We start from the raw sequence: 24,794 nt of genomic DNA on the forward strand, positions 1-24,794 counted from the left end.
TGTATTATGGCAATATGTCTGACATTGTGTTATAGCAATATGTCTGACATTGTGTTATAGCAATATGTCTGACGTTGTGTTATAGCAATATGTCTGACGCTGTATTATGGCAATATGTCTGACAGTGTGTTATGGCAATATGTCTGACGTTGTGTTATAGCAATATGTCTGATGTTGTGTTATGGTAATATGTTTGACATTGCTAGAACACTTGGTCATGACCATCTCTTCTGATGGAACTCATCTCAAGTCAAAATATTTGCTACGTTCATAGCATGCAACACTTAGAACTACAAAGTTCTAGGCCAGCTGTCAGCCAGAAAAGCTTATCATCGTTGTCTTTAGTTGCCTAGATATTTCTATGGTGACGAGATGGGTTGGTGTGTGAAAGTTCAAAGTTATACAATAGTTGAAATGTTTGCCACAGATATACGAGATGTTGATTGTTCGACACGGCTTCATGATAGTTGGAGAGCCATTTGGCGGAAAGACGAGTGCATACAGAGTTCTCGCTGCCGCTCTCGGAGACATTCATGAGAAAGGCTTGATGGAGGAGAACAAAGTGCAGATAACCGTGATAAACCCCAAGTCTATCACTATGGGCCAACTTTATGGCCAGTTTGATCCCGTCTCACACGAGTGGTCTGATGGAATTTTAGCTGTATCTTACAGAGCATTCGCCAGTTCCACGGTATGTTGTATCACCTCTGCTAAAAGAAGCCTTAGTTGAAGTTTATGAACACAGGCTCTAAGATACTAAATTGGTCTACTACCTAGATTATTCGTTGCTCATTGTGCAAGAAAAACTCATGTTCATGTCTGGTACTGGTAAAAAAGTCAGTTTTTGTAGCATAGTTCTAAATTGATGTGTCATTCTGCGTGTAGACTCCAGACAGGAAATGGCTGATATTTGATGGACCAGTGGATGCCATATGGATTGAGAACATGAATACAGTGCTGGATGATAACAAGAAACTCTGCTTGATGAGCGGAGAGATCATTCAGCTTGCCAACACGACTAATCTTATCTTCGAGCCAATGGACCTTGAGGTTGCCAGTCCAGCTACTGTAAGTAAACCTAGCACTAGTTTCTAGTTTTCATCTCAGTTTAGGTGTGGGTAGAGAAGACGTCTTACCTACTATTAGACAACAGAGTGTATTGCTATTCATCTAATTTGTAATTAAGCAGAGATAAAACATGCCTTTGCAGTTGTTTTCACTCAATCAGTTTCATCATCATCATTATCATTTCATAGGGCTTTTGACAATTACCAGCAAGTAGTTCATGGTGGATATATAAATATTAGTCTCAGCCATGCTACCATTATTTATTAGAAATTTTTTATCTATGCCATGCATTTATTTAGCAGAAATTTCTTAGCATTCTATTTTATTATGTTCGCATAAAATAATATAAATATCTATTTAGGTGTCCAGGTGCGGAATGATTTACATGGAGCCTTCCTCTATGGGCTGGAGACCGATATTTACCTCCTGGGTAAAGGAGCTTCCGCAAACCCTGACTGACTTCCACCGAGAGCTTATTAAAAATCTATTTGACAGATTTGTAGACGCCTGCATCAGGACTGTCAGAAAGGCTATTGAGGTCTGTAAATAAGCATTTGTGTAGAATTTAATTTAATTTTTGTGAATATCTTACACCTGGTTGAAGAGATTTGTACTGGACGTTGCGGTTGATGCTGAAAACATGTAAGAGTTTATTGGCCTGGCTATTATTTTTGCACATTAAGCTCATGTTCATACGGTTTGTACAACTTCACCTTATTCTTTATCATAAATGTTTGCAGGCGTCATCTAAGGTAAATGCGTAGCCTCATCTTGCTTCTTGTTCTAAGCCTGCCAGCTTTATGTTTTTCTCTAGGAGTCTTTTAGTCTGAAAAGAGCAGGCAACTCTTTATCTGTCTCTAGGCTGATTCACAGGTTTGGATTGATTTTTAAATCATTTTTTATCAAATTTTATGGAATTTTATGGCTTAGGTTAGTATTTGCTCAAATTTAGCAATGCTCAAGTTGCTGAAAAAGTAAAAGCTATGAATTCCAATCAAATTCTGTAAAACATTGGTTGTCAATACTGGCTACTGTAGTTGCATGTCTGTGAGTATATGGATTGCTCAAAGTTTTATGGTTCTGTATTGTAATGCTACATACTTCTATGACTACCTTTCTATGCATTCATATTCAAAATCTTCTATGCTTGGCATCTCCTGTAGCTTCTCTCTTCCTTCTGATTTCAGGCATTTGATGTGCTTGAATGGAAATATCTACCGCTTCCGTATCAGCCTGAATATTCTTGCCTTTCTTATTTGTTCTTCATTTTTTAAGCTAAAAGCTTCAAAGTCAAATTATCTATTGATAAGTTTAAATGTTATTAAACAGGAGTTGTGTCCTACCTCCGACACAAATCTTGTCAAATCTCTCATGAACCTGATGGACTGTCAGCTGTCAAAGTTTAAGGATGAAGGCCAGTTTGCACAATTGGATGAACGGCAAGTCATATGCTTTTTGGAAGGCATATTCTTCTTTGCCCTTACCTGGTCCATCGGGGCAAGTGGGACAGAGGCTGGGCGAGCCAAGTTTGACATGCTTGTCAAGGAACTGCAAGAGGTAACTTTTTAATTTTGGTTTTTAAAAATCTTTGTTAAATTCTTTTGATCTTTTAATATTATGTATAAAATTTAGTGAGCGAGGGGTATATGGCAGGTGACTTCTTTTATAAGAGCTTCTCTTCAGCTCAGGCTTCCTTGGAGAACGCAGTAAGTCATTTGCTGGTGCAAATGGCTTCCTCACTTTTATATTAGCAGAAAAGGGAAAACAATAGATTACTTGTTCTCCCTTCTTTCTCTCGTCGGTACTATGACCACGTTCTAAGCTGTTATTTACAGAGGATAGTCTAGTATTCAAAACATATACTGTATATTCTCAACCGATGGTTTGGTAAATTTTCAGGGAGGATTGACAGAATCTACTAAAGGCAAGTTTGGTATTGTTGATGCCGTCGATCCTCCGCTAAAACCCTACTTGTCAGTCTTTCCGAAGGAAGGCCTCGCCTATGACTACAGATTTGTGCAAGAGGAGAACGGCCGCTGGGAGCCATGGACAGTGGATGTTGCTGCCGCTGAACCCATAGCAAAGGTCAGTGAATCCATTTAGAGATGGAACACTCAGTATCAACTGTACTTATTTATACTTCTCCTTGTGACCTGTATAAAGAATGGAGTCTAGAAGTATGCAATTATCTTCATACCTTATATATAGATGTAGAGGTGAAAATAAGTTTGTGTTATATTTTACATGGTGTTGTTTTTCAAAAATTGTAAAAATGCATCAAATTTATGGCAATTTTTCTATTGGAAGTGTAGTTTAAGATTACATGATGTAATACCACTTACCTAAAACTTATGTTTGAGTTTTTCAGAGTTTGTTTAGAGTTATGACAACTCATTGGTATGGTGTAGCTGCCAGTTTAACATTGTCTACATGTATAGCTAGTAGTCCTACTAGCTATGCCTTTATCTTCAGTGTAAACTCCGTTGAGTTAAAGTAATTAAGGTTGTTGATTGAATGTTGTAGGAAGCCTTGTTCAATGAAATTATAGTAACCACTGTAGACACCATCAGGTACACAGAACTCATGGGCATGCTGGTTACCAATGAAAAGCCTACCCTATTCGTTGGCCCTACAGGAACTGGCAAAAGTTCCTACATCACAGTGAGTCCATTTCTTTATCACTGAGTGCAGACTTCAATTGAAGGGTCATCGTTTGGCCTCAGCATATCAATATGATTCGCTAAAATTATTATCAATGTACGTATATGCTGTACGTATATGCTGTACGTATAAGTCGTATATGCTGTTCTTAAATTTTACAAAAGTGTACAAATTTTGTTAAGTATTTCAGTTGTGGCATCTTTGCTGATTGTTTGCTTTACGCTTATAAATATGATAATTATATCTACATCACTGTTTTTACATATTACTTGTGAGTTAGATTGCAGTCAAATACTATGTATAGCGCTTGCACTTCTAACTTGGTTGTGCTGTAGGACTTTCTCTTCAAGAAGCTCGATGGTAACGTTTACAAGCCCAACATCATCAACTTTTCAGCACAAACTAGTGCCAACCAGACTCAGAATATCATTATGTCCAAATTGGACAAGAGGAGGAAGGGGGTATTTGGACCACCCATGGGAAAGAAAGCTGTGAGTATTAAGGCTACACTTTGTAATGGCTCAGAGTTGAACCAATTATGTGCCAGTAGTCAGTAATAAGAGGTAAAGTTCTGAGGACTGCGAGGATAAGGAATGCTTGAAAAGACGAGTGGAGTTACAGCTAGAGAGACTTTATTCTTGATAATACTTGTGTGGAAACTTGCTTTTACTGACTATAAACCAGATTCAAAAATTCTTTGCTGTTTTTAGCTATTTAACTCAGTGGTTACAAGATTTATGGATGACACCATCAGCAGTATCAAATAAAACCACTTATATGTGGTAAAGATGAAAAACTGCTGGCACTTTTTGCTTTTGAAACATTCAGAGAAAGCTTTTTACTTTTGAGAGAACTTTTATATAGTGATGTTGATTGATCCTTTGGTTTGGGCAGATCGTGTTTGTTGATGACATGAACATGCCTGTGAGGGAGACATACGGTGCACAGCCTCCAATAGAATTGCTCAGACAGTGGGCTGACCACGGCAACTGGTACGACCTCAAGGACACTTCCAAGATAACCATTGTTGACTTGCTGGTTATTGCTGGCATGGGACCTCCTGGAGGTGGCCGTAACCCCATCACTCCCCGATTCCTCCGCCACTTCAACATCATCACCATCAATGAGTTTGAAGATGCCACCATGACTACCATATTTTCTAAGATTATGGCTTGGCACATTTCCTCCAGGTAAGATTATGTAGTATGCTCTTACTATGTTCAGAGCGTAGTAGAAAGGATTTGTACGGTATTGGTTGAATTGCTTTCTTAGTTCTTACAAGTAATTTCTCTATATTACTTTAGCAAAAGTATTATATAAGTACTTTTGCTATGCGGCTCGATGGCTGGAGGTTGGGAAAAAAGATTGCGTCATATCACTCATATGAGATTTGAACTTACGACTTTCAGCATGCTAGACTGACTTTTAGCATGGTAAATCAATGCTCTCTGACACTTGCGCCAACCCATACCGATCAGCCATGTATGAATGATCGTGCAGATAGTTACTATCGGCACTTTATCAGCACACTTGACGATTTATTTCGGCACTGGACTGTTAGGGTAGTAGTATAAATAAACCCACAAATTTTTTCAACACATTCAGATGTATTAAAAATGAAACTTTTCCAACTACATATACTAGTTATTCATTGTTCGTTCATTTCATTTCAGAGGATTCTCAAAGGACTTTGAACCAAGCATTGACCAGATAGTGCAGGCGACTCTGAGGGTCTACAAAGCTGCTATTCAGAACCTTCTGCCCACACCAGCCAAATCACACTACCTGTTCAACTTGCGAGACTTCAGCAGGGTCATACAAGGAGTATTGCTTAGCACACCTGAGACCATGGAGGAGCCTGCCAGCATGCACAGGTAACTCCTCTTCACCTGTCTTACCATCATGGATAGGTGTTCCATTGTGTTTGTGTTTGTAATGAAATCTCACTTGTGCATTGAAAGAAGGCGTAATCACGATATTTCATGTTCTAGTTTGTGATGCATGCGAATGGTTACAGGCTGTGGTTGCATGAGGTGTTCCGTGTCTACTATGATCGTCTGGTTGATGATGGAGATCGAAACTGGCTATTTCAGTATAGTATTGACACTGTCAAAAAATCTCTAAACACAGACTTTCATCAGGTAAGATGCAATTTTCTCTGAAGCAGGCCTACAAAAGCTACTAATGATATGTTGATCTTATTTTAAGATTGTTGTTCAATAAACCTGTTTTACATCCGTTACAAGCTTTTCTAGGAGATTATCATTTTCTGTAAGCGAATCAGTGCAACTCTTTTATCACTGATGAACCTTATTACGGTAATTTGAATCACGATTTTTTATTCGAAAGATTTATCAGTTACATGTTTTGATTGTGCTTTGATTAGCAATTACGATCTACCTGCAGTTGCTGAAGCATCTCGACTCTGATGAAGATGGCAAAGTAACGGAAGACGATGTCAGGTCTCTCGTATATTGTGACTTTTCTGATCCCAAATCTTCAGACAAGCCGTATACAGAGGCGAGAGACCTAGAGCATTTGAGAACCATTGTTGAGGGTTATCTTGATGAGTTCAACAATATGAGCAAGAAGCCTATGCACCTCGTGCTTTTTAGGTCAGTGGAGATTGTCAGTACTGCGAACAGTAACATAGAATTTATAATAAAATCATGAATTTATCATTATCACAAGTAAATCTGTTGCTGATAGTTTTGATGGGTTTGCTTGAACAGATTTGCGATTGAGCATGTCTCTCGAATCTCGCGGATCATAAAACAACCGAGGAGTCATGCTCTTCTTGTTGGTGTCGGTGGCTCCGGGAGACAGTCTCTTACTAGGCTAGCAGCTCACATGTCAGACTATGATTGCATGCAGGTAAGCTAAACTGATTGAGATATTTTACATGGGTGATATATATTGTCTTCGCTATAACAGAGGTGCATGCAAACACTCACCTTTTTAGCCATGAAGGTACTTTCAATAATAACATGCTTTATGCGTAATGCAGGATAACATGCAGGATAACATACTTTCAATCATATGCAAAGAAACATCAGAGACAGAGTGTAAAAGTGCAAAAATGAAAATATTTTTCTGCTTTTAACGAGCGAAAAGTAAAAGACAATGTGATATTTCAGGTGGAGATAGGAAAGAGTTACACTTCTGTGGAATGGCGAGAAGACATCAAGCACATTCTGCGAAAAGCAACAGAAACTGACAATCATGCCGTTTTCCTGTTTTCTGATTCTCAAATCAAGCAGGAGTCCTTCTTGGAGGACATAAACAATCTCCTCAACGCCGGTGAGGTGCCAAATCTCTACCCAACTGATGAAAAAGCAGAGATCTGTGAGAAGATGAGACAGCTAGATCGGCAACGAGAGAAGAATAAACAAACAGATGGCTCATTGGTCGCTCTGTTTAATTTCTTTGTCCAGCGAGTGAGAGATCAGCTGCATATCGTGCTTGCCATGAGTCCGATTGGTGATGCCTTCCGGAACAGGCTGAGAAAATTTCCATCTCTCGTCAATTGTTGTACCATCGACTGGTTTCAGGTATGACAAAATTTATCGTCGCTAAGTAATCCTTAATTAGCCGTCAAAGTTTGCAAACAATATGCATGCTACACCTATGATATATTTTAAAGGTTATTTTGTGTTTCAATATTTTTCAATTGGCAATATACTAATGTAAAGCTGGAAGAGTTTAGTAGTGACAGAAATTACAAACACTAAATAAATGATTAATAATGAGAAATTCTAGGAGTGCTTTTAGAAGTCTGCTAAAATATAAATTGTCAGGCTTGGCCAGCTGATGCCCTGCAAGCGGTCGCCACAAGATCTCTGGGTGAACTGGATATTGATGAAGAGATCAAGAACTCATGCATTTCCATGTGCCAAGAGTTTCATACAAGTACCAGAGATCTCTCAGTCAAGTTTCAGCAAGAGCTGGAGCGGCACAACTATGTTACACCTACTTCTTACCTAGAGCTCATCTCTACCTTCAAGTCCATGATCGAACAAAAACGATCGTAAGTCGATTAACACGAATGATTTTTATAATCTGATAGCTCATTTTTCAAGCTCTTACATATTCCTGTGTAACATAAACCAAAACATCATTTACTAGTAGTTAGTAAAACTGGCTATACAAAAACAGGGAGGTTTTCAAAGCCAAGCAGCGGTATGAAGTTGGGCTGGAAAAGTTGCAATCGGCAGCTGCAGACGTTGCCAAGATGCAAGTCGAACTGACAGAGCTGCAGCCACAGCTGATCGTGGCGAGCAAAGATGTAGATGACATGGTAGTTGTGATTGAAAAGGAGTCAGTTGAGGTTCGTACTTTCACCACTATTTGTCAACCAATCAGTGGCTAGCTTCAAGAGGTTTACCAATAGTGCCTATATGATCTGTGCGCTGACAGGTGGAGAAGGTGGCAACAGTAGTTGCAAGAGATGAGGCAGTAGCCAATGAACAAGCAAGTGCTGCCAAGGCCATTGCTGATGACTGTGATAAAGATCTAAGCAAAGCCATGCCTATTCTCAATGCTGCCCTTGCTGCTCTTGATACTCTTACCCCTCAGGTATGTCATGTCTTTTTTCCCTTATTAACGCTCACTTTTCAGGTATGCCAACTCCTTCTGTCTCTTCCTCTCTAATTCTGGTTTTTTCAGCTTTTCACACTTGGATATCTCATTGTTCATGCGGTTTTTTCATTTTTTTATTATATATTTACAGTTTTTTAATTTTTGTTCATATTTTTCAAAGTAGGCCACTATTCTTATACTCAAGTAAAGCATATCCTATATTTATTCACTCTTAGATATATGTATATTGTATCTATTGCAGGATATTACACTGGTCAAGTCTATGAAATCTCCACCTGCAGGTGTGAGGCTTGTGCTCGAGGCCATTTGTATTCTCAAGAATATCAAACCTGAAAGAGTTCCCGATCCCTCAGGTTCAGGAAAAAAGATTGAAGATTTCTGGGGTCCCTCTAAAAAAATGTTGGGTGACATGAAGTTCTTGGAAAACTTACATCAATATGACAAGGTGAATATGCATGGTCACATATACACCCAAATGTATTTGAAGCCATGTTTTTTTTGGAAGTTATCATTTTCTTGTGGAGACAATTCAAAATATTCTCTTTTTATAAAGACTTCAAGTAGCTACATTATTAATAAGCGTAATGCAATGCTTTTTCATAATGTATTTGCAGGACAATATAGCTCCAGCTATTATGAAGATCATCCGAAGCAGGTATATTTCGAATCCGGACTTTGATCCAGACAAAATTAAGGTTGCCTCGACTGCCTGTGAGGGCCTTTGTAAGTGGGTGCGAGCTATGGATCAATACGATGAGTAAGTACTGTACAGCATTTCCTAGTTTCCTCAGGTGATTTACTTGCTTGTCTCTGCAAAACTGTTATTTGTTGTCATTGCGTGTGCTGACCTGTTTGTTGCATTTTAACGATAAAACTATTGCTAGACAATTTCTAGCTATCTGTTCGTTATTCAAACATCTACTTTGCGCCTTATTACCACATATAACTTAGTTTAAATCTGTTCATAGTGTGGCCAAGGTTGTGGCCCCCAAAAAAGCAGCTCTCGCCAAGGCCAATGGCGAGTTGTCTGTTGCTATGGCAGCTTTAGAGAAAAAGAGAGCGTCACTTAAGGAGGTTCAGGACAAACTGTCTAAACTTCAACAGCGATTGGATGACAATAAAAGGAAGAAAGCAGACCTGGAGAACCAGGTGTGTATCAGCTAGGGATCCTTTAGAAATAATGACCTTATATTTGTTAATTTTTTTCTTTGCTTTCAATTTTACATTTTGTTGAATTAAAAGCTTGTTCAGTATTTCATTTGTTGGTATGTTGGACTTGTTACTGCTACATGTGTTATCGTATTTATTCTGGTTCATTTGCATCTGTTATCGTATTTATTCTCATTTGTCTTGCGCTTTGTTTAGGTTGACTTGTGTCAGAAGAAGCTTGAGCGGGCTGAGCAGCTTATTGGTGGATTGGGTGGTGAGAAGGATAGATGGAGCCAATCAGCTAAGGAGCTGGGTATAAGATACACAAACACTACTGGTGATGTTCTTATCTCCTCAGGCCTTGTCGCCTACCTTGGCGCCTTCACATCAGCATTTAGACAGGTTAACTTGCTTTTGAGGGATAAAAATTAGAGCATTATATTAAATTCTGGTGATCAGAAAGCGACAATGAATGAATACCGGGCTTAATTTTGCAGTTTATTTATTGGCTCAAAAAACAAACAACCTTATCTTTTGATAAAAATTTATGACATTTTCCCATGATGGAAAAATTAGTTCACTAGCTCAACAAGTTCACTATGCTACTTAGAAGGATGCATTAAATGTTTTCATCAGTAGTCTCACGACTTAAGCCGGGGATATTGTTGGTACACAGGAGCAAATCATTGCCTGGATAGAGTCCGTCAAGAATAAAGGAATTCCAAGGTCAGACAACTTCTCATTGAGAGATACGCTGGGAGATCCTGTGCATATTCGAGCATGGAACATAGCTGGTCTTCCAACTGACAGTTTCTCAGTCGATAATGGTTTGTGAATTTTACACAATGTCTCTTTAACTGTATTGTTTTTGTTAATCACCAATTTTTGTGACAAACTGAAGTGAGCGATTCTGGTTTTCAATGTCTTCTTTTCTTTTTATGATTATTTGTATGAGAATATTCACCGCCATAACTTCTTCTTTATGGCCTTTTTGGCTTTCGCTGGCAGCAAAAGTAATGTTTTGCCTTATTACTAGCTGGGCCAATGTTCAGCGCTTGAATAATTCTTAAAATTACACCACATGCAGCTCCTTAGTCCACGACAATGCTTCACAGGTATTATTGTCGCAAACTCAAGACGATGGCCACTCATGATTGATCCACAAGGGCAAGCGAACAAGTGGGTGAAAAATATGGAGAAAGCAAACAACCTTCATGTAGTCAAAAGCAGTGATACTGATTTCGTTAGAACTTTGGAAAATTGCATCCAGTTTGGGAATCCGGTAAGTGGTGGTGGGATACTCATGTTTAGCAAAGGACTCTTTACAGGTTCCCAACGCATGTTGCTCAAATCCTATTCATTTAAATCTACTCAGAAAGCATTTTTTCTGACAACCATTGCCATTCTCAGGTGCTCATGGAGGACATTGGGGAGGAGCTCGACCCATTGCTAGAGCCCCTTCTGCTCAAACAGACATTTAAACAGGGAGGTGCTTTGTGTATGCGACTGGGAGATAATACTCTTGAGTACTCAATGGATTTTAAGTTCTACATGACTACTAAGCTGCGTAACCCGCACTACTTGCCAGAGACTGCTGTCAAGGTAGAATTCCAATACATTATCCATCATTTTTTTGACGTCATCAAGTCGTTTGCACATGCGTGTGTTCACGAAAAAGCCGCCATATTTGTAGAAAATGATCATTTTTTTTATTTACTAGTACTTTTAGGTATTATTTTGATACTATAATAAAAAAATTGCAAACAAAAGCATCATTTTCAAAAATTCATTGAAGAAGCTTCGTGTTTTTAACGATAAAATTGTCTATAAAGATGGCCGACAACGATAAAATGACGTTACGAAAAAAACGAACGATTCTTCTGATTTCATACTCTGTCTCGGATGTTTTTTTAATTACTGCCTCTATTCTGCCTACATTGTTTGTGTCCTTCAAATGCATACCTTTGCTTCCTGTCTAGGTCATATCTCCTCTCTGTTTAGCGTTCAATTTTTTATGTCGCCGTGACAATGTTTGTGTAAGATCATTGAAGCATTTGGGTTGTTTGCAGGTAACTTTACTGAACTTCATGATAACTCCTGAAGGCTTAGAAGACCAGCTGCTTGGAATTGCAGTTGCCAAGGAGCGACCAGAGCTACAAGAGGAGAAGAATGCTCTCATTGTGCAGGGAGCCAACAACAAACGGTGCGCTGGATTGGTTACACTTTATATTATTGCTCAGCTGTAGCTGCTTCTATGGATTTAATTTGCTTCTATGGATCAAAGAATTGTAAGCGCTTAATAATCGGTTTCATTCACAGGCAGTTGAAGGAGATTGAGGACAAGATATTGATGGTTCTGTCTTCATCTGAAGGGAATATTCTTGAAGATGAGACCGCTATCCGAGTTCTTTCTTCATCCAAAGTTTTGGCCAATGAGATCTCAGAAAAACAGGCCATTGCTGAAGTGACAGAGCAAAAGATTGACACAGCCCGTCTTGGTTACAGGTCAGGCATCACATTGAGCCATGAGCCAACACTATTAATAGCAGAAGCATTGCTTTGCTGTGGTTATTGCTATACTATGTCCTACCAAAAACTTGATGCAAATGATATGTGCAAACCTTGCCTAAGTTTTATGTGACCGCTTTTGTTGCTATGATGTGAACTGCTCACATGAATATGGTCAGAAGTCCTTTCTTAGATAATGAGAGATTTCTTAATTAATTCAGTTAATCCCCTCACTGATTTTGAAAACTACGCGAATGTTTTGCGCTAATAATTTGCAATTCTCTAATCTTTTACAGACCCATTGCTGTTCACTCTACGATTCTGTTCTTCTCTATCGCTGACCTCGCTAACATCGAGCCCATGTATCAGTACTCGCTGACCTGGTTCATTAATCTCTTTATGATGAGTATTGAGAATGCAGAGAAATCAGAGGATGTCGCTACAAGACTCAAGCATTTAGAGAATCACTTCACCTACTCGCTTTACTGCAATGTTTGCAGATCCCTCTTTGAAAAGGATAAGGTGTGTTTTAAGAGCTTGAATACTATTTTTGTGGAAAGTATTATAAAAAATGTTGTCAACTATTTACCTAATATCCTATATTTTCTCAGATTGCAATGTTGAATACTTTGCATACATCCTCATGCTATCATGAATAGCTTTTGAAAAAGTAAAAAAGAAATCAAATGTCGACCTTCATCAACCAAAACCAAATATGCCTGAATTTTCGATACTCTTTTAAAAACAAATATTTGAAAAATAATTATTCAAAGATAACCTAAAAAAACAGCAGCCATTCTATTCATATGCTGCTTTGATAAAGAAACCATACTCGCAAAAACTGAGATATTACCCTCATCTTAGCAGTCTGGCATTCCATTCATTTTGTTTTAGCTTCTTTTCTCCTTTACGCTCTGCATAAACCTGCTCAAGCACCGGAATGAAATAGATGACAATGAGTGGAGATTCCTGCTTACTGGAGGAATTGGTTTGGACAATCCTCATAGCAATCCAACAACCTGGCTTCCAATTAAGTCTTGGGACGAGATCTGTCGTCTCGATGACCTTTCTAGCTTCAAAGACATTCGGAAGAAGTTTCTAGGCTATAAGGAGCAATGGAAAAATATCTATGATTCTAAAGACCCATCATCGGAAAAGCTTCCTGGAGAGTTCCAAGAGAAACTTTCAATGTTTCAAAGGATGCTGGTCCTTCGCTGTCTCCGCCCTGACAAGGTTAATAACCTTTCTGAATGATTATTTTAACTCTTCCTTTTGGCATTTGTATTGTGTTTCCTTTTACTCATATCATTACATTTGTTTGCAGTTCATTCCAGCTGTCCAAGAATATGTGAGCGCAAAACTTGGACAAAAATATATTGAGCCACCACCCTTTGACCTTCCCAAAGCTTTTAATGACAGCACGAGTGTTGCTCCTCTTCTTTTTATTCTCTCACCTGGTGCTGATCCAACAGCTGCTCTCCTCAAGTTCGCTGATGACATGGGATTTGGAGGTGCCAAGTTGGACTCATTGTCGTTAGGCCAGGGTCAAGGTCCAATTGCCATTCGTATGATTGAGAAAGGTAAACATGTATTTGGATAGTCAATGTACCTTTATGTAATGAAACTGAATGTCATGCAATGTGTAGGTTAAACAGAAAGCAAAAGAATGTTGTGAGACTTTTGTTACATTAGAGTCCATCAATGAACTCCTAGGATAAGGCTCCTTAATACAATGTAATCTGTCCACGTACATTGCAAACTTAAAATGTTTTCTCTCTACGATGGGATTTACCATCACCAAATTATGTGAAGGTATGGAAACCATGTGTGACACAGGCAGAATCTTAACTGGCCTTCATGTAAAATCTCTTTTCTCAATTTTCAAAAAAAACTTGTTCATTGCTTAAAATCATCATGCTTGCGAGCTAATACATGAATTGCGTGGCATGCGATATATTTCAGTGTTTGTTCGCATGCAATCCTTTCAGCCATCATTAAATGTAAAAGAACGAGTGTTCCATTAGTAAAGCAGCTATTTGTGCTTTATTGTTTAGGTATCAAGGAAGGCACCTGGGTGCTGCTGCAAAACTGTCATCTCGCCCCAAGCTGGATGCCTACGTTGGAAAAGATCTGCTATGAGTTTAACCCTGACACTACCCATCCTGACTTTAGGTTGTGGCTAACATCATACCCAAGTGAAAAATTCCCAGTGTCCATCTTGCAAAACGGTGTGAAAATGACAAATGAACCTCCAGCTGGACTTCGATTCAATATTGTCAGGTCTTATCTCAGCGACCCTATTAGTGACCCAGACTTCTTCACCAGCTGTAACAATCCAGTGAGTCTGGTTGGCCTGCTCATGCTCAAATAAACTATTTGTTAAAAAAGTTAGATAATTCAGCATTGTTTTACCATGTTAGAGTTGCTATATGAAATTACACTATAAGTTGTTTTTTGTAGAGTGCCTTGAAGAAGATGCTGTATGGTCTTTGCTTCTTCCATGCTCTTGTTCAAGAAAGGAGAAAATTTGGGCCTCTCGGATGGAACATTCCATATGAATTCAATGAGACAGATTTGCGAATTAGTGTTAGACAGCTCCACATGTTCCTCAACCAATACACTGTATGTAACATCTATTCATATAAATTGTGTATTTGTTGTATGGCTTTGTCTTAATTCTATTTCTTAGTGTCAGTAACCTGAAAAATATTTCATGTACTTTTTAATTGTTGGTTGATCCCTACAATGCAGACCAGAATGCGGTTATTTGTAGGAAGTGCAGTATGTTGCCCTGCGGTACCTGACCGGTGAGTGTAACTACGGAGGCCGTGTTACTGATGATTGGGACAGAAGGACTCTCACAACTATCTTAGGAAAGTTTTACAATGAGCTCATCAATGGTGATAAGCCCTACAACTTTGACGAGTCCGGCCTTTACTATGCCCCACCTGATGGCGAGGTTAGTGAAACCCATTGCACCCTACTGACTGATTGTTCTTGATTATTTACAATTTTGCAAGTCTAGCTATAGCTTATGTTGGCTATTATAGGCCCATATTGAAAACATGTTAAGTGAAAGACCTTACTTCAAGGCTGGGGTAGGCAAAATTTTAATGTTTCTTTCAGGTTAGTAATGGTCAACCAAAATCTTTATTTTAGTATGACAGCTACATTGAGTATACCAAAAACCTACCAATCAATCCATCACCAGAGATTTTTGGCATGCACACCAATGCGGATATCACCAAAGACCAGGGCCTTACCAATGCGTTGTTTGACAGCATCCTCCTCACACAAGTAAGCATTCTTCACTCAAAATATTTTTGGCATCCTCAAATGATGATTGTGTTTTAATGCTTGGCTCTAACACTGCTATAAGGAGGCAAAATGATGTTTTTAACTGCATAACCTACAACACAGTTTGCAAATGTTGCCATTTAAATGTAATTCTTTGTCAAGTTTGCTAAACTGTTTGTCCACATTTGTCAGTGATGAGTGGTTCTTTTTGGTTGGTAGAAAGATCATTACGAGGTATTCAAACTCTATAGATTGTTTTAGGTGTAGTACTGCACAGCAATCAGTTTCACACACCTAAAATGCCATGTCCAGAACCTAGATGTGCGATCCCCCAGGCTTAATACACATCCGCTTAACTAATCACTTTTGCGCCACCTCGCCCTAAAATTGCACAAATTGATCAAAATATTTTGTCATTTTTGAAATTTATACAAATATATTCTCACATGAACTACTAATAATTTTCTTTAGATGTGTGTGTTATGGTACTATACATTTAATAACTCATCACCTTCTTTGTTTTATTTTATGTTGCGTGCTGCACGTGTGTCTAACCTTACATCTGTCAACATAACAGAAAAAGGTAAGCAGCTAACCATACACTAATTTCCCGGCCTAGAATGCGAATATTGAAAGGCACATTTTTAAGAATTGTACTTTGTAAGAATTGTATATTGAACGTTAGCTAATCTATGATATCAGGGTATTTCAGAATTTCTCTTATATGCAGTCACACTCAACAGCATTCATCGCCCAACAACCTGTGAAGTCCTCAAATTATTCCTATTCTTTTACAGCAAATTTAAAATTGGAAATTTGTAATTATTCGGCTCTGTTTGCTAGGCAAAAGCATCATCCGCTGGTGGTAAATCCTCTGATGATATAGTCAATGATGTGGCAAGCGACATATTAAGCAAGCTACCGCCTGCATTTGACACCGAGGCAGCTCTGAGAAAGTACCCTACATCATACAAACAGAGCATGAATACTGTGCTTGTACAAGAGATGGGAAGGTTTAACAAGCTATACTGGGTGATCCGTTCCAGTCTTGAGAACATCATCAAAGCCATAAAGGTAAGGAATGAAATTATATAGGCTTCGTTATGCAAAGAGCTTATTATCAGTTCTCTAGCCTTTTGACACACGTATTCAAATAGTTTAAAACATTGCTTTGGTCGGTTAAATAATTTTATCTAACAGCGCCTTAACAGAAAAAGATGTTGATATTCAGCCACATACCGTTTTTCAGGGTCTGGTGGTGATGTCTACAGATTTAGAAGAGGTTGCACAGAGTATCCTAAAATCCAAAATACCTGCGATGTGGGCCAAGAAGTCTTACCCATCACTGAAACCTTTAGGAAGTTATGTCAATGACTTTCTTACTCGCCTCAAATTCTTGAAGGTACATACATGTGCCATTAGGCTATCTCATTAGTATTCATGACCAATTTCTTGTCAAGTTTGGTTGCACACAATATTGCTTTGTACTTTTAGGATTGGTTTGATGTGGGACCACCACCAGTTTTCTGGGTCTCAGGATTCTACTTCACACAGGCTTTCCTTACTGGTGTAAAGCAGAACTTTGCTAGAAAGTATGTGATACCTATTGATTTGCTTGGCTTTGATTTTGAAGTCTGTGAAGACAAGGACCCACCAGAAGAGCCTGAAGATGGTAAGTAAAGTTTCAATGCTGCAATATTGAGTGGCTAATCTTTTACACGCTCAATGGATGTTGTTGGACTTACTCTAAACTTTATTCAACTAGGTGCTTATATCAAGGGACTGTTTTTGGATGGCGCAAGATGGGACAGAAAAACCAAAAAGCTAGGAGAATCTATGCCCAAAGTTTTACACGATTCCTTCCCTGTGGTAAGTTTAACACAAAATTGAAAACAAGATAGGTACCGCTAATAGTCAGGTTCCATTATTTAGATTTTATTATACTGTACATGGAAAGTCTATGTTTTAAATGACTACTTTTTGTAATTACAGTATTTAAAAATATTTTGAATCATTTTCAGCCATGCAAAAATGTACTGAAAGTCTGAAATTACAAAACGTTACTCACACATATGACCACTTCTATATTAAACCACAGAACTAAAACCTGACAATCATGAATAGCAATATTTTGATCAATCGTGAGAAAACTTTAGCATTGTCCTTATTAGTAAGTAATGTATTACAGATATGGCTGAAACCAGCAAAGAGAAGCGAGATTCCAGACAAACCAACATACCGATCACCTGTGTATAAAACAAGTGAACGTCGAGGTACACTCAGTACAACAGGTCACTCTACAAACTTTGTAATCGCTATGCTCATACCTTCTGACAAACCAGAGTCTCACTGGGTGCAAAGAGGCGTTGCCTTGCTATGCCAACTTGATAACTAAGCAATTATCATGCAATCGGCACATGTATCACAGAACCTAGTAACCAACAGCAAGTCAGTCCTCTAACTATCCAACAAACCATGGAGAGCTTACCTCCTATCACAGAATCGGCTCTTTGCTATTTCGCCATGAGACTGACTCTATACATTCTATTTTATTTAAATTGGTCTACTTATGTATTGCTAGAATTTTTGGTGAACCAATACAATTGACAATTTATTTACAGAATGGAATTTTTAAATAAATCTGCTCACTGCTCGATTTTCTACATGTAATGCATTTATTCCGTCCATAATTACTACCATTTATCATTCTTTAAAACTGTGATATTTTAAAAATGTTGTTATTTGTGGCATTTATTGTCCAGAGACAATGTAACTTCAAATAATATAACCTATTTGCAACTTGTGAATCTCTTGTATTTGTGATAAAATATGCCGGAAAGTTCTAAGGTTAATACTGTACATGTTATAAAAAAAACTTGGTGACAGGTACTATGCCACTTGCAAGCAAGCTATCACAAAAACATTGGTGTTAAATCTTAGACAGAACTTGAACTTAAACAGAACTTAGCTTGAACCAACATGTTAGGAAATTTCAACAGTTTGTGTAGATGGAGGCACCCCTACCTCGCTTTTGTTTTGAGCAAATGATGGCATGGCTGTTGTATCATTGTCAAGGTGGCTTACCATCAGTGTGCCATTGTATACCGAAACAGGCAACTGTACCATGTCTGCAAAAAAAGGCGATTAGTTAGAATTTCACCAAATCACAACAGCTAATTACATTTACACATATGGGAGGAGGAGATGATAAAAATCATGAGAAAAACGAGTCTTGCATACCTCCACCACCATCAGGAATCATAATGGCTCCTTCAGAGGTGAGTGTTGCCTCTGTCAGACGTGTATTTAGATTATCATCGCTGCCAACATCATCCAAATCTTCTGTCTGTAACTGTAATAGGTGAATGTTGACAAATCAATTGGCTATAGCGATGAATAGCAACAGCAAATTAACGATAAAGGCAAAGGCTTATAAAATCTACAGTTCAACATAAGGGAGTTTGAGGACATAATCTACTGTATGATATGGCAAAAACAATACACAATGGCCAAAACATATTACCTATACAATGGCTTACACATACAATTTTCAACATTACCATATAAGAGGTATTGCAAGGTATCATTTTTTTGTTTTCGTCTGGATCTAAACGGCAAACTATCATATTTGTACCAAAATGTCAAGTTTTCTTGCTCACATTCGAATTGTTTCATATATCTGTAGATGGCAAGGAATGAAAAATTATGCCATTTCATTTTCGTTGCAGCTAAAAATTAGATATTTTGCATGCATCGTTTTTGGAACAACCACAGTTTGATATAAACAAGGAAAATTCAACTAATATTTAACTTAGATGTTTTTTGAGCCATTGCAATAATTATAAAATATCGCTCATATTAGTAGACATCAGAACACATGAGACTTCCAACTCTGTAGCAGCAAAGAATTAGGCGCCACGCCCATAATTACATTTACGATTCATTTTCATGATAATTATCAGACGATCTTAAACAGAATTCCTCAAAAGCCTTGCACACCAGAAACCTACACAGTTATGTGTAGCAAAGAACATCAATATTCTAGAAGATAGTCAGCAACATAATTGTAACAACTTTGTGTTTGTCATGAACATCATGAAAAGCGAGCTGAATGATTTCGAATTATTTCCTGAAAAATTTGTTTTTGATTAAAGTAAGGTTGTCTGCCCAATGTTCACAAAACGCTGCTCACGCGCCTCCTTTCACATGTGATATGGAAATATATTTATATACTATAGGCAGAAAGCTCGTGAGTATTTTAACTGTGCTTACTGTCCTAACAACAGTTGCCTGAGTACCATCGGCGAGTGTGATTATTTCACTGCCTTCAGCTAATTGAGAACAGGAAGTGTCTATTTGAATTATTGATAGAGATCCATCAGGATTGTTTATGGTTTGCATGACAAAAGGTGGGGGAGGGGGATCCTCCTCAAATGCCGGAAGCAAGTCTTCTCTCCCATGGTGCTTGTAGCAGTTCCTGATTATAGAGCGCAAGGCCTGAGTCCAGCCCAACTGCAATACAACATAGTTCTTTATAAAGAAAGTGAGTTACAATTATACAGTGAGAATCTTAAAATAATTGCGAGTGTTGAAGCTTTTTCATTTTAGCACTCACTGTTTTTTTATCCTCCTCCGTACGAACATCACATCTTATGTTGGCCCATGGGACATCTACTGGCCACCAGAGAGGCTGACACTCCAGCTTTCCCCACCCAGGCTTACTTCTGCCAGTTGAATATTTTAGCATTTCAGGAATAAAAGCTCGAAGGTGTGCCTACAGACAGAATAGCAATTAACTTGAAACATTTGCAACCCAGAAGCTTCGCAAAGAACAGCTTATCTTGTACTTAATGGAATATGCTCAAACCTGAGTCATTTTTTCAAGGGGAGTAGGCATTCCATCCATGAGCAGAGGAGGCAACTCAAACAAATGGCTGTTTTCAGCGGGAGGAGGCGCTTGAGCGGCAAGCACCTGTTCCAGGTCTTGAACTATTACATTCCGGCATGTTTTCAGCTAAAAACAGCAGCAAGTATTTAACAGTAAACACACAAACACTAGTGTGTATCCATCCCTCATATAAAACACATAATAATAAATGCCAGTTCCATACACTTGCATAAAGCCATGAATATGTTCCAATACATACCACATTTTCAAGTGGCTGTGAGCCAAATACTTTGTAGGAATGATTACTGTCGCGCCCTTTCGAAGGTGTGACAGCAAGAAAAGCAGCCTGCTGACCAACTCTGATTGTGTACTCCTCAATACAGTTGCGTATTTTACGCAGTAGTCTAGTTTGCTGACGCTTTCTAATGGCAGGATTGGTTTCAAATGAATGTGGTTTTCTTTTCTTTTTAAATGAAGCTATCGCAGCTGCTGCTGCAACTCCAGCAGGACCTACAGAAAACTGGAACATGAGAGTATATTCTAAACAAATATGTGTTAGTAAAGTTGGTGCATATATATGTATATCACTGATGAGGCTTCAATAGCCGAAACAGTACTGTCTGTAGCATGAGTATATGCTGCCTCACTTCAGTTTGGTTGAGCGCTCTGTGAGAGGTGCGGCACCATTAGCCTTTGTGCAAAGCTCATCACTTTTGTGATTTGAGCACTCTGGTGTCAGCGCATTGACTTTCTTAAAGTCTGCGAGGCAACTTAGTTGTTTTGTGGCAGGAAGTCAACTCTCATGGGTAACGGGATTTGTGTCCCCTGCCTAAGCTCTGAGCCGCACTGATGAGGCTTCAATAGCCGAAACAGTACTGTCTGTAGCATGAGTATTATGTATATCATATATATATAGTGTACATCACTCCCAAGGCTTGCAGTGGTCAGGCTGCTTCACAACTTGTACCATTTCGATGGAATCACGTTAAAGGTTGACTTGCAACAAAATTCACATTACACTTATTTGGTATCAAAAGATTCACCATGTCTTACTCTGTTGTGTTGTAGGTGCCGAATATGTGGAAATGTGATTACAAACTCTTAAAAGCTAAAAAACGAAAAGCTGCCGTAAATTGGAATCTCTTTATTTCGATGATGTAACCACGAGATTTGGTTATCGCCTTGTCACGTATGTTCTCACGTGAATTGAAAGGCCAATACAAAGCTCAATATAAAACTTATCGTAGTACTAGGTTATGACAAACACTTCGGGTTTCACCGAAGACCCCTTATCAAATATAGATGCTCGCTACTTTACAGTTTTGTTTCAGCATTATTCAATCGTCAAGTCGTAATCTGATCATGTGACCCAATACTTCGCAAATAATTTTTGCAGCACTTTTCGATTATCACAGGTCACCAACAGGCTCGTCATGATATCAGACAAAATGATATGTACTCCTTCGAGCTAAGGTTAAAAAGTTTAACGATTTTTTATGGTAAGTTATAAGATATCAGTGTTAAAAGTGACAGCATTACAATGACGATAAAACAGACGCGTAAGAACAATAGACATAGTTTTATTGAATGCGTGAAGTATATTTGTGAAAATATTTCTACGAATAAGGTTGCAAGAAAGTGTAAACAAAAACCATCTCTCACAACTACATCACATTTGAGCCGTTTTGGAAAGGGAATCCAAACTACGGCGGTCTCGTGTGGCTGCGATTTTCTGTTCATTTTTTAGCTTTTAAGAGCTTGTAATCACCTTTCCACATATTTTGCACCTACAACACAACAGAGTAAGACATGGTGAATCTTTTCATATCAAATAACGGTAATGTGAATTTTGTTGCAAGTCAACCTTTAAGAGCAGTTTTACAAAATTGAGCACTCGGGAATTGTTTTAGTCAAGTCCTGTGAAAGCTGTGGCGCAACTTTCTTGACGTGAGGTCAAATTAGGATGGGAAAACTTGCTGCCTATGTTCAGTGTATATAGATACATACATATAGCCTACAAAGTGAGATATTGCCTATTGAGAATTAACCCCTTGGCCAATCACAGATGTATCAGTTTCATGTTCGTACCTGTCAGGCATATGGAAATATAAACAACATCACAACTAAAATTAATAAATAGTGCTGTACAATATTTATTGTAGACAAAAAGCGGAGAGTGTAATGGCTAAACTTCATATGACATTACTTAGAAGCTCATAGGAATAAAATACCAAATGGAGACACAATCCTATATCTCAGATTGTGCAAATTAAATTATAGGCATGTAAATGTTTGATTTCCTGAACCATTTTTCCAATCTGCAAAATGTTGATAGCATTTAAAACCATATAAGAAACTGAGAACACAAATGTGAAATAGCAATGATTAAACAAACACAATAGCTAGCGCTATATATTGTAATGAAAGTATACACTATTGAATTGTCAAAACTTATCAAGAAAAACCTAGAACAAATTTATAATTTTGGTAATTTAATTACTATTGACAGATAAATTATTTTGCAAATAGTAACCTCAAAATCCGGAGAAGGAATATCTTGAGTAGTATACTGTTTTTCTATCGGAAACATTAATTAAAACAAACTCTAGAATCGTATTTTTATCAATCTGGCAGTGATTTTAATATGAATGGCTAGTTACATTGTATGAATTGACTTCATTAGAAATTTAACTTTATGTTATGACTCAAGGAAATCAGAGGATGTCTACAAGACTCAAGCATTTAGAGAATCACGTCACCGTCTCGCTGTACTGCACTGTTTGCAGATCAGCGAATCTGTATGTTTTATTGAAAGCATGTTAAACCAAATTCACCTTATCTTACCAGAATGGCATAACTGGTCAGAGAGGTTGCGAGTGTGTACTCCATCTGGATGTACATGGTGAGAATGAATTAGGTCTGTATCATACGTGTCATTACTGTCATCTGACATTGGGTCATCATGCATCATCGAGTCATTCATATCACCCACTAAACGCAATGCAATATGAGTCAAAGTACAGAGAAGTCAAAAATTGGAAACGGCAACAGTCACATTGTTTTAGAATTTATTGATAAGTGATTAAAACAAGGTTGATGCTAGTAGTTTGTATCGATCACCATACAGACCTTTGTATACACCTCCTTCAACATGCGGTGCTGAAACTAGCATTTCGCTATCCGCCTGCATCCTGCAAAGTGAATTAAGAATACAACACCAGTTTTAACAGATAAAAATCCACGATGAAGGATAATACAAATCCTACGCAAATGTATAACACTACTATTTTATATTTCTACAATTACATTTACTTGTTATAATTATCAACAAACAATTTCTTCAAATCCTTCAGCAAGCTGCTTGGAATTAATAGCACTAGCATTTTATATGTGAAGAACAAAGCGGAGATGAGAGCTCAGGTAGTTGAAGAAAACCAGGAAGCTAGTTCTGCCTACAAAAATATTAGGTAATAAATAAATTAAATAGGCCCTCTTTCTGATAAAAATGTTCTCCAAAAAGTAGTTCTGTTCATTCAATACTACCACAAAAACTCGTATCTTTCCTACACTTTACGTGCAGGTTTCTCATTTAATGACAGAGTTACGTTCAGTATATCCAATCAATAAGTGCTTTCATCATTAAACAAATCTCAACCCTTCGAACCTCTGTTACATAGGCTACATATTGACTGTTTATAATGACATAACAAAATGATGGGACATTTTGTGATGTCCCATCATTTACGCATGTTGCACTTCATAGCTCCGAAACAACTATTTTAAAAGCAGTAAATTTGATATTTTATATATATATATAAATATATATATTCTATATATATTTGGTATAAGAAATTACTGCATTAATCAATTCAAAGAATTTTATAATGGGAGCAAATGTGCATGTGCATGACATCAAATGACTAATTATTATTAATCAATATTAATGTTGTATAGGATATCACAATAAGGCTTCTGCACAGGAGCGGATGTGATTAGTGAGAAGAAGAAGAAGACGACGTCTAATTATTATTTATGGACATGCCCATATGGTAGAATAACTGCAAAAACATAAAGTAACATATTAGCTAAGGATTGAATTTCTTGGAGGGGTTATAAATGTAAGACTAAAGAGCAGCTATAAAAAGCAAACATGAAATAAATTTAATGAAAATTACTTGGTTTCAAATCCTCATGAGCATTAATAGTTAACGATGTTTGACAAACTAGCCAAACTGAATACAGTACTAATAAATAAAAAAGAGCGGCTCACCCCAGAGCTACAGCCTTTCATTAAATCATAATCCGTCCATGCACGAATCATGTTATCGGCTAAAAACTAGTAAATATTGCGCGTAGAATGTGAGCAATTCGCGGTTCTCAGGAAAAATAAATAACATGCCATTGCGTCTGCGCCTGGGCTTGCGCCGTGGAGTTTGGGAGCACAGAGCATGAGTGAGAAATAGACATGCAGACGTCGCCCATTTGAGCAAATAATAGTACTTTTAAAACGTTACCTTTTACTCGAATCAAATATAATCGCTTGTAAATTGTGTGAATAGTAGCTTAGATAGTTATTAAAAAAGTAAGCTCGTCTGATCTTTGTTTGAATATTTACAGACGCGTT

General features: G+C 37.9%; 2 protein-coding genes across 3 annotated transcripts in view; one reads left to right on the plus strand and one right to left on the minus strand.

The window, feature by feature from the left end:
• Positions 1-17,973, plus strand: part of LOC137385524 (dynein axonemal heavy chain 7-like) — a 35,831-nt gene extending 17,858 nt beyond the window's left edge. Inside the window, exons 27-63 of the mRNA XM_068071999.1 lie at positions 428-691; positions 886-1,068; positions 1,430-1,606; positions 2,398-2,625; positions 2,968-3,153; positions 3,592-3,729; positions 4,065-4,220; positions 4,624-4,919; positions 5,403-5,603; positions 5,747-5,870; positions 6,136-6,344; positions 6,462-6,603; positions 6,867-7,280; positions 7,527-7,756; positions 7,885-8,056; positions 8,146-8,304; positions 8,570-8,773; positions 8,943-9,085; positions 9,297-9,477; positions 9,694-9,879; positions 10,154-10,304; positions 10,593-10,759; positions 10,888-11,079; positions 11,547-11,680; positions 11,797-11,982; positions 12,282-12,507; positions 12,880-13,218; positions 13,310-13,565; positions 14,040-14,323; positions 14,446-14,607; positions 14,759-14,944; positions 15,145-15,282; positions 16,126-16,356; positions 16,532-16,684; positions 16,777-16,954; positions 17,048-17,151; positions 17,471-17,973. Of these exons, the coding sequence (XP_067928100.1) occupies positions 428-691; positions 886-1,068; positions 1,430-1,606; positions 2,398-2,625; positions 2,968-3,153; positions 3,592-3,729; positions 4,065-4,220; positions 4,624-4,919; positions 5,403-5,603; positions 5,747-5,870; positions 6,136-6,344; positions 6,462-6,603; positions 6,867-7,280; positions 7,527-7,756; positions 7,885-8,056; positions 8,146-8,304; positions 8,570-8,773; positions 8,943-9,085; positions 9,297-9,477; positions 9,694-9,879; positions 10,154-10,304; positions 10,593-10,759; positions 10,888-11,079; positions 11,547-11,680; positions 11,797-11,982; positions 12,282-12,507; positions 12,880-13,218; positions 13,310-13,565; positions 14,040-14,323; positions 14,446-14,607; positions 14,759-14,944; positions 15,145-15,282; positions 16,126-16,356; positions 16,532-16,684; positions 16,777-16,954; positions 17,048-17,151; positions 17,471-17,677 (7,287 nt within the window). The 3' untranslated portion in view covers positions 17,678-17,973. The remainder of the gene's footprint in view (positions 1-427; positions 692-885; positions 1,069-1,429; positions 1,607-2,397; positions 2,626-2,967; positions 3,154-3,591; positions 3,730-4,064; positions 4,221-4,623; positions 4,920-5,402; positions 5,604-5,746; positions 5,871-6,135; positions 6,345-6,461; positions 6,604-6,866; positions 7,281-7,526; positions 7,757-7,884; positions 8,057-8,145; positions 8,305-8,569; positions 8,774-8,942; positions 9,086-9,296; positions 9,478-9,693; positions 9,880-10,153; positions 10,305-10,592; positions 10,760-10,887; positions 11,080-11,546; positions 11,681-11,796; positions 11,983-12,281; positions 12,508-12,879; positions 13,219-13,309; positions 13,566-14,039; positions 14,324-14,445; positions 14,608-14,758; positions 14,945-15,144; positions 15,283-16,125; positions 16,357-16,531; positions 16,685-16,776; positions 16,955-17,047; positions 17,152-17,470) is intronic.
• A 107-nt stretch (positions 17,974-18,080) lies between these two features.
• Positions 18,081-24,794, minus strand: LOC137410192 (DNA-binding protein P3A2-like). 2 transcript variants are annotated; one of them, XM_068095780.1, is made up of 9 exons: positions 24,685-24,794; positions 23,300-23,361; positions 23,015-23,161; positions 20,430-20,680; positions 20,150-20,296; positions 19,898-20,056; positions 19,555-19,794; positions 18,523-18,634; positions 18,081-18,410 (listed from the first exon to the last, which is right to left on the minus strand). In XM_068095780.1, the coding sequence occupies exons 2-9, from the start codon at positions 23,358-23,360 to the stop codon at positions 18,265-18,267; spliced, it is 1,263 nt and encodes a 420-aa protein (XP_067951881.1). In that variant the 5' UTR covers position 23,361; positions 24,685-24,794; the 3' UTR covers positions 18,081-18,264. The 2 variants fall into 2 exon arrangements, with proteins under 2 accessions (XP_067951881.1, XP_067951874.1); XM_068095773.1 differs by lacking the exon at positions 24,685-24,794 and adding an exon at positions 24,441-24,548.

Source organism: Watersipora subatra, chromosome 1 (genome assembly GCF_963576615.1).
Source record: "Watersipora subatra chromosome 1, tzWatSuba1.1, whole genome shotgun sequence".
NCBI lineage: Eukaryota > Metazoa > Bryozoa > Gymnolaemata > Cheilostomatida > Watersiporidae > Watersipora > Watersipora subatra.

Coding starts and splice junctions, on each gene's coding strand:
- LOC137410192 (XM_068095780.1), bottom strand. CDS start 23,360: ATGCAGGCGGATAGCGAAATGCTAGTTTCAGCACCGCATGTTGAAGGA. Junction 20,681..23,014: donor TGACCAGTTATGCCATTCTG/GTAAGATAAGGT, acceptor AGTTTTCTGTAG/GTCCTGCTGGAGTTGCAGCA. Junction 19,795..19,897: donor CGGAGGAGGATAAAAAAACA/GTGAGTGCTAAA, acceptor GTTGTATTGCAG/TTGGGCTGGACTCAGGCCTT.